Here is a 9,136-nt window from a genome sequence, read left to right as displayed (position 1 = left end):
TTTTGTTTATTTGCCAACATACTCTTCCTTGCAAATTTCTCAGGGTTTGTGCTTGCCATCAACGCTTGAAAAGGCAGGTTTGCTCCTGTTGTCTTTGTATTTTATTTTCTTGTGTTGGTACTGACGTACTGTCTCTTCTTCTCAGCATGCGCGCGTTGTTTCTTCTGCTTTTTGCTTGCTCTCTTTGTATATTCTATATTTTCCTTTTTAGCTTGCTCTTATCAACAGTTTTATAAAAAAAAAATATTTATACATAGAATATCTGTCCGACGTTCAAGAGACTCTCATGAGGAACATTAAAAATCACACTGTTTTCCCTACAAATTTTTCTAAGAAATGCATATATATAATCAACAGCTATCTTCTTGTAGAATCTTGAATCCCTCCTAGCTCTCACCACCGTATTCCCCATTATGTGCACCACCCCAGCATCCCTACAATTATTCAAAAATTCAGTCTGGTCAACCTCCGCCTGGCTGCTAGTTCGGTCGGACGACCTACTGGTAAAATTTGCATGTGATGGAGATTTGATCTGCACGATCGAGTCAATGGATGAAATAGTGGGATCAGCAAACGAGGAAGCAGTGTTTCCATTATCATTCAAAAGGGCTTCTCTCGACCGCTCAGTTTGCTGTCCATATAAACTATAATCGTCTGAATCTGAACATCCTTCCATCATAGTCTCAAGCCGGACAAACAAGAAGAGGCTATCAAAGAGTTTTTTCTCAAAATCTTCATCCTTCTTGTGAAGGTCTTTATATCCATACCTTGCAACACAACGAAACATGTGAAAATTCTTTGGTCCAATCCGCTTGACAAGGAATCTCTCTTCTTCAGGGACCGTGTAGACAGGGAGGTACTTCACACAGACAAAAACAACAACAGAATGTATGGCAGGTAGATTTGTAATGAAGTGAGAGAAGATGCGGGGAACCCCTCTTGCCAGCTCGGTGTACACAAGCCCAATCCCTGGGACTCTCACCAGTCCTAAACTGGGGCCAAGCCCTACAATCCACGCCATAGAAACCTTACTGTGCATCTCAAACTCGTAACGTTTCAATGTACCATAATGCCAAACATACATGATGACAAGAAAGGCAGCTGCAATCACAAGGGGCACCCACCCGCCTTGGTTAATCTTGAAGAGTACAGCAGAGAAGTAGGTGCATTCCACAACCAGTGATAAGCCAGTGAACAGCAAGACAAGAATCCAATGGCAGCGCCACACCAATAACATGATTAGAATCATAAGCAAAGTGGTCACCAGCATGACTATCACAACAGCTGTCCCTGTTGTTGCACAGGATTTTGTTCAATTTAGAGCAATGCATCATAAAGAAGTTAAATACATGAGCAAAATTTGCCTGGTAAAATTCGACTTTGATCTGCTTTTAGAAATCACAAGTTACATTAAGCAAGAGACTCATGTTACTCTCAACAACACATTTCATGAAGCTCATAGAACTTGTTCCCAGAAAGTTAGCACAGGTGTCATAGCAAAGTCAAAAGATTAGCAGAATAAAAGAAGATATTATTTTTCTTGGTTTGAACTTCAGAATGAAAGAAGATGGATCAGGTTAATTTCATGCCACTTGTTCAGCCACACATAAATCATTCTCTTCAATAAACTTACCATAAGCATTACCGATTTGACTTTGGTTCTTGAAACCAGCAGTGACGCAGATGCAAAGGATCATAAGGATCCAATTTATATCTGGAATATATATCTGGCCTAGGAACTTTTTTGATGTATGTACAACTTTGACTCTTGGAAAACATCCAAGTGCAAGAGCCTGCTTGATTATTGAAAAAGTTGCAGATATGGTAGCCTGACTTGCAACTACAGCAGCTGCAGTTGCGACAATGAACACTGGCCAATATATTTTATCTGCCATGTCAGAAAGAAGGTACAAATTAGCATCTGTCCAGTAACATCATCTTCATCAAAAATTTGTTTCTATGGGAAGAGAAAGACTAGTGTTAAGATGGTATCACAACCTTAATAAGACCATCAAGTCCAATAAGACATTCGTTGAAACATGGAGATAGATATGCCTAAACAGTCAGGATTAAAAATGAAACTTGACCAACACAGGAAACTGTTCTTTGAGTTTGGTCCCAAAATTTTGATGGTCAAACCATATGTTTGTGGGAAAGTAAGCCGTGAGAAGTTTTTTAATTCCATATTACATGTGTTTAGGATAACTTCATGCAAGTCCACAAGGCATCCATAGGGCTGAACACTCTTGGCGGGCTTTGATTCCAAATAAATGATCTGAAATTCCTACATTAGCGACTTCATAGCCATTCTAAAATCAGAACAAGGACTAAATTCTCAAAGATGCTTTGTGTTTTTCCAACTGAAATTTATTCTAGCGGTTTGTGGAAAAAACTGGGATAATAAATGTCCATGCAATGATTTTCAGTGATCATGAATCATATCTTACCACATCATATCTATGAGTTTCACCACGGCCTAACAGTGAGCCCAACATATAAAATTGAAAAATTTGAGCGTTTGAACTCTGGATTTCCTAGTCTCTGTTTAGTTGCAAGATATTCCTAATCCCCAAGACCTCTACTTGAAGGAGAACTTCTCATACATTTTCATTTCTTCCACAATAAGTATATGCCTCAAAATTCACAGCCAAGAAGAGAGCTTATTTCGTTATTTGTCCTCTTATTGCTTATCTTTCTATATTTTTGAATTGCATAACAGTAAAATGACCATAACATGCACCTCACAAGAAGTTGCAGGAAATGAAGAAAATCAAGAAGTAACAATAGAAGGCTAGGAAACCCAACTAAAAAAGCTTTTTACCTGGAATAGAACGGTAGAATGCATCAACCACATGTTCCTTGTTTTGCATAAGATAAGCGGCTTGTCCAGAATATGCTAAAAGAAGACAAGGGAAAACAACTAAAGTAAAAGCAATCTGTACAGCTGAAACTGGAAAATGGGATAGATCGGCAAAAAGTGCCTCCGTACCTGTAGCAGTTCGTAACAAGAATCAGCATACTGCTATAATCTCAGATTTGATGTTAACAAATTTTAAAAGGTTTAAACATTAGGGAAGAAAAGGATTTATGTACTCAAACTTCACAAGCATAGAGTCACCAATTCATTTGATAATTACCAGTTATACTGAGCATAATCCCTCCCAGGGAAGTCCAACTATCTCTACCTCCCCTTCTAAAATACCGATAAATATATACAGGTGAAAAAGCTTTCAGAACACCAGTATCATATTTCCAGATGTTGAACAGGCCGATACCCCCAATTAAGAGAAACCAAAGCAGCACAATTGGGGCAAAGAGCCAGCTGACTTTATCTGTCCCATAGTGTTGCATGCTAAACAAACCCACCAATATTACAACTGCAACAACTATGACTACATCTGCACCAAAGAAAACAGCATAGTTAAAGATTCAGAAATCCAAATTGCTAGAAAACTGAGGCAAAAAAAACAACACAATTGATTGCAGAAATGAAAAAACAATGACAAGGTTTTGTTGATTTTCAGGAGAAGAAAAATACCGCTACTCAGTTTGGGGTGGTTTACCTTGATCCCGCCAGAAGCTGAAAGAACTGTCATCGAAGAGTGGTTAAGCATTTCCAGGGGAATTGAAATAAATTAAAACTAACATAAACTAACAGCTAAGGGAAAACACTCCAGGCCCAGATAAACCACAAGTACATGCTACTTGCCAAACATGATAATCACATGAAACTTTTATCCTTTAATCATTCTCTAGGAATCGATACATCAATTGGATTTCTTTACCCACAGATCCCATTAGCAACCCAAGCGTCCAAACATTTATCATGAGAATAATCAAAAACATTCTAATGGCTAAACAGAAGTTGTTGCAATAAAGCAATATGAACGCAGTTATTAAAATAAATTGTACAACACACATTAAAACAAACCACTATGATTTCTTCCTAGAATAAGCTATCTAGCTAATTTTTTAAAGGTTCTAACATAAACACAAACATGCAATCGCACCCAGAAATTATATGCCAAAGCAATATGCATTTTATAGATAGACCGACAGAAAATTTATAAGTTAGTAGTCATCAACGTACCAGATATTGCTGGAGTGAGAATCCCATCACCAATCAACATACAAGTGCCAACAAGGACAAGAATAAGAAGTGCATTCCTTCTGAATGCATATCTCTCCAACCATCGCTTAGTTGTAGCAGCAAATGATTGCTCATTGAAAGTGGAACGGCTATATGTTGTCAGCTCTTCATCTGTCCGGTGTTGATTTGGAATAGTTCTAACTTTAGCATGCCGGCAGAGTAACGAATAGAGGGCAAATGTTCCACCTGTGCCATGAAGAGGATAGTTTCAAGTCCAGTGATTCTCATCAACGTCAAGGCAAGAAACATCACAAATGTGTGCTACACTAGGCACATATTCAAATTCCAAATCAAAGTCAAAACCTGAAATTCCTATGCGAGTGCTTACAAGAACATCACTGTACAGTGCATTTTTTAAAATGAGACCATAAAAAATAGTTTTCTTTCTGTTCACATGGCTATATCAAACAAAACTTACTGAAAAAATAATGGAGTAACAAGTTGATCCACAGAAAATCTCTATAACTTAGAAGTGTCATGGTTTGCTATCAAAATCTATGCCAATACCAGAAGAAATAAAATAACAAAGAAAATTTATGATCACACTACTATTCAAGCAGCAAAAAGGAGAAACTAGCCTGATAGCACACACACTTCTTCTTATAATACTTTCTTTATAGTTAGAATCTGGATGTAAACACAAATGAAAGAAATCATCCCAGAAAGTCATAAGGTATAGCTCTATAAATTCCCCTATCAAAATCATTAACCCGTAGAATCAGAGCTACGTGTATTATACAATGAAACTAGTTTACCTTGGCCATTGTCATTTGCTTTACACACGATGAAGACATACTTAAGGAGTGGGATAAGAGTAAGCGAGTATATGATCAGTGAAAGAGCTCCAATCACATCCTCTGAATCATTGATTCCATGAGGGAACGTATTGTAGAACACGTACAAGGGAGAGGTGCCCAAGTCTCCATAAACCACTCCAAGACTCTGGAAGGCAAGCCGCAGAAGCAAAAGGGCTGAGAACTTCTGAAAGTAGCAAAAATTGTATTAGCAAACAAACTAAAATCAGCATCAAACCACCAAAATCCATTGCTTTAACGAAACAATAATTATTTACATTAGAAATCTCATTTATGCAAGCTTATAAAATAAGTAAATCCACAAATACCAGCATCCTTATTGCAAGATTATAACTAATTAAGTCCATTCATTTGTGATTTAAAGGCAAAGTTAACAGGGTCTGCAAATGGAAATCCAAGCATATCCAAGAGTTGGTCTCTAAACCAGCTCATTCCAGGAAGGAAAAATGGCATCAGCAAGGAGCGTGTGTTGTCTGACTTCACCAAGCACAACTGAATTCCATTTATTAGTTTGCTTTTTGCAATTGAGTGGATGAGAGAGAGAAGGGAAATTGTAATGCTCCAGTACCTTTTCCCTGTACATATTTCTGAGCCTTCCAGCTTCCTCATCCATGGGCTGATCAAGTTTCTGATCCAAATCCCACATACTTCCTTTATTGTTGTCGCTGTCTTCCTCAACCTCTACTCTTGGAGTCATTTCCATACTCAATTCCATATGAATTTTCTACCTTTTACCATACAATCCAATCTCTCTCTCTTATTCACTCTCTCTCTCCCTCTCTACCCTAAATAATATATGGTCCACGCAAAAGAATCTCTTACCAGCACCAAGATTCCAAGTCTCAAAACAAAACCAATATGAATTTAAAGAAATAATAAAAAATAACAAGAAGATTGCAACCCCAGTTTAAAAACTCACTCTTTACTTGAAATCCATCCCGAAGTCCAATAAATAATTGAAGCTCGCCACTAGAATATAGAGAGAGGAAAAAAAACCGAAACAGTATATAAAAAAAACCGAACAAATATTTACTTACAGATTATTCTAAACCCGAATTAAGCTGAGAAACTGACACCGATCAGAAAGTTGAAATGGAAACAAAACTACAGACTTTAGAACAAAACAGGCTGATAATGAATCAAAATTGAAGCTTCACGACACTTGAATTCAGTGCCGAAAAGCCAACACAACAAAAAAGGAACAAATATCCAACAACACAGAGACACTCAATTTAGGATAGAATAGCTCAAAAACATCTCATATCAACAAAAACAATAATGAAAGCAGAGACAAAAATGTCTAAGACAAATTTCAGTTTGTCACTTTAAATTCCTAAGTGGGGTCACTTCAATTTCAGCCACAGGACCCAAGAAAACCATTAAAAAAAAATACTACATAAACATGAAGTGAAAACCAGAGATTAACAAAATCCAAGTCGGTTTTTGATGATGGAGGGAGTCTGTAACAGAAAAGAAAGAAGGAGAGCCAAAGAAGAAGTGCTTTTGATGCAGGTTGTCAAGAGTTTTTTTTTGGCTGTTACCTTATTTACTACACGCAGAAAAAAACAGAAGTTTCAGTGACCAAAAGAGTTATCAAACAAAAGCTGGTGCCATTTTAGACTCTACAAAGAAAGGAGGCAGATGAAAGGGGAGTTCGTGTTACTCCAGACTCCAGAGCTCTTATCTTTTTCTTGTGTTTGTCTGGGAAGGATTAAGACTTTATTAGTTATAGACATTTTTCTTTTGTTTATTTTATTTTATTTTTACTTGTTTATTACTGAATGATGGAAGTACTTGTGAAAAAATAGAAATAAAGAAAAAATAATAATATCCTAAAAATATTTTTGATTATTTTTTTATTTCTAGATTATTTTAATATATTAATATTAAAAATATATATTTTAAAACACAACTAATATCACAATAGTAATCAGCCTCTTAAGTAAATAAGTGGGGAAGGTATTTCTTATAATATTCTAAAAGTATCTTTAATTATTTTTTTTATTTTTAGATTTTTTTAATATGGTAATGTGAAAAAAAAATTAAAATTAAAAAATATATATTTTTAATAAAAAAAAAACAATTAATATCGCGATACTAACCAGCCTCTAAATGGGGAAGGTATTCTCTGGCTGTTTAATGGAGTAATTAATTAGTGTGTATGGAGTTAATCAGTGGGGCATATTAACTGATTAGGTGTCTAATCTCGAACAGCCAGATACCTCAAGCAATAAATTTGAATATCTGTAGTCATTTCATATGATTGCTATTTTTTTAGCCGCTAAGTAGCAATTATTTTGTAATCCTACCGTATGATTAGAATGGTGGACAAAACAATCTGTTTCTGTTGAAAAAATAAAAAAAAAGCAATTTTCTGTTTTGCTTTTGAAAAAAAAATTATTTTAAATTATTATTTTTAAAATATTTTTAAATCATTTTAATATGTTAATCTTAAAAATAATTTTTAAAAAATTAAAAAAAATATTTTTTTGATATATTTTTTTAATAAAAAATAATTATAATTTCATTTCTAAATAGACTCTAAAAATACATTAAGAGAATTAAATTCTAAAACAAAATAAAAAAATCATGGGCCAATTACTTGGATAGAATCAAATTCCAAACTAGTTCAAGTAACACTGGATACGTGTCTGAGATCCAGACAAAAGCTATTATAACCTAAGATGGGCAAAAGTCACATCTTAGCAAAGCTATTATATAAAGGTCCATGTGTTTTGCGTTGTTGCTTGAAATACTGTTTGGGAGTGTTCTCCAAATGAAAGTTTGTAAAAAATTAATTTTTTTTAGGCTTGATTTTTTTATATTTTTAAATTATTTTAATGTGCTTAAATAACAAATAATTTTTTAAAAAAATAATATTATTTTGATATATTTTTAAATAATAAATATTATAAAAAATAATTACCACCATACTTTTTAATACTAGATTGGTTCTTTCTTGACAAGTTTTTAAATGAAGAATATTTATTTAAAGTGGGACTCACCTAGCCCACCTAATTTTCCGAAAATAATTTTCCTATGTCGCTTTGGCCAAGGGACTTTCATATTAAAGGATGGTTGTTCAATTTGGCCGGCTCGATAGAATATTTTGAGTGTGCTATGTGGTTGTAATTTTAGCCGAGTGAATTAATTTAACTGGCTGGAAAATCATTGGTTGGTTTTTTTATTAGAAACTTGTTTTTAATTCAGTTTTTTTCTAAAACACATAAATATCACTCTTGTAACATTAAAAAAAAATTAATTTATCGAACTAAAAAGCCCAAAAAAATAATTTTAATAACATAAAATCAAACCAAGTAAATTTTATTATTTTTTGATATCAATCTGTTTTTTCAAATAATATTAAAATTTAAAGAAATTATCATCAAACTTTTATTATCGGCAATATCATGCACGACTAATAATTTATTTGAGATCACGGTCCAAGAAAAACTTGAAAATCTGAAGATTTTTGGTTTCTCAATGCATGGGATTGGTGGGGCATCTGCATTCAATTCCTTTACCCTCATAATCTTACCCCATCTTCTTGGAAGAAAGAAAAAATAAATTTTTATTTAAAAAAAAAAAACACTTCTAGTCTTACCCAATCTCTTCAAACATCTTTCAGTGACAGCCAAATTTAAAATCTCTCTCCCCATCAACGATCTAGCTCTATTAATCTTGGGAATTGAGCTCTTTAACAAAAATAGGAAATCCATAGATATAGAAGATAGCTGGTAATTATTTTCAGCTAGATTTAATTTTTATAAAATAAAAATAATCAAGTTAAATTTTTATTTTAAAAAAAATAAAATTAGTTTAAATTAACTGGTTTTGATTTGATTTTTTAAGACAAAAATATATTCAAACTTGTTTGACTTGATTTTTTTAATTTGGTTAGATTTTTTTAATTTTATTTGGTTTTTTTATTTTTTTTCGGTTTGAGTTTGGTTCAATTTTTTCAGTTTCAGGCTTAAAAAATCAAAATCAAACCGGTCATTTTTTTTAAAAATTTTAATTGATTTAATTAAAAAAAATTTCATGGTTTTATTTTTTTGATTTTTTTAATTTTTTTCTTATCGTATTCATAGCTTTTACCTTTTTCTCTAGGCTACAAGGTAAGAGACGATAGATTGTTTTAAACAACTAAAAGCAACTCCACTTCCACGTC

The 9,136-nt window shown here is 33.6% G+C and overlaps 1 protein-coding gene across 4 annotated transcripts; it reads right to left on the bottom strand.

The window, feature by feature from the left end:
- Window positions 1-212: 212 nt before the first annotated feature.
- LOC118028609 (potassium transporter 11) lies at window positions 213-6,674 on the bottom strand. 4 transcript variants are annotated; one of them, XM_035032275.2, is made up of 8 exons: window positions 5,534-6,674; window positions 4,906-5,131; window positions 4,091-4,336; window positions 3,539-3,589; window positions 3,138-3,398; window positions 2,822-2,989; window positions 1,607-1,888; window positions 213-1,290 (listed from the first exon to the last, which is right to left on the bottom strand). In XM_035032275.2, the coding sequence occupies exons 1-8, from the start codon at window positions 5,678-5,680 to the stop codon at window positions 248-250; spliced, it is 2,424 nt and encodes an 807-aa protein (XP_034888166.1). In that variant the 5' UTR covers window positions 5,681-6,674; the 3' UTR covers window positions 213-247. The 4 variants fall into 4 exon arrangements, with proteins under 4 accessions (XP_034888166.1, XP_034888163.1, XP_034888162.1 ...); XM_035032272.2 differs by having other exon boundaries at window positions 1,634-1,888; window positions 4,906-5,128; XM_035032271.2 differs by having other exon boundaries at window positions 1,634-1,888; window positions 5,534-6,673.
- Between the last annotated feature and the right edge of the window lie 2,462 nt (window positions 6,675-9,136).

The sequence above is a fragment of the Populus alba genome, chromosome 3 (assembly GCF_005239225.2).
Source record: "Populus alba chromosome 3, ASM523922v2, whole genome shotgun sequence".
NCBI lineage: Eukaryota > Viridiplantae > Streptophyta > Magnoliopsida > Malpighiales > Salicaceae > Populus > Populus alba.
This window is presented reverse-complemented; position numbering and strand designations above follow the sequence as displayed.

Coding starts and splice junctions, on each gene's coding strand:
- LOC118028609 (XM_035032275.2), bottom strand. CDS start 5,680: ATGGAATTGAGTATGGAAATGACTCCAAGAGTAGAGGTTGAGGAAGAC. Junction 5,132..5,533: donor GAAATATGTACAGGGAAAAG/GTACTGGAGCAT, acceptor TGCTACTTTCAG/AAGTTCTCAGCCCTTTTGCT. Junction 1,889..2,821: donor ATTCTACCGTTCTATTCCAG/GTAAAAAGCTTT, acceptor CTGACATGGCAG/ATAAAATATATTGGCCAGTG.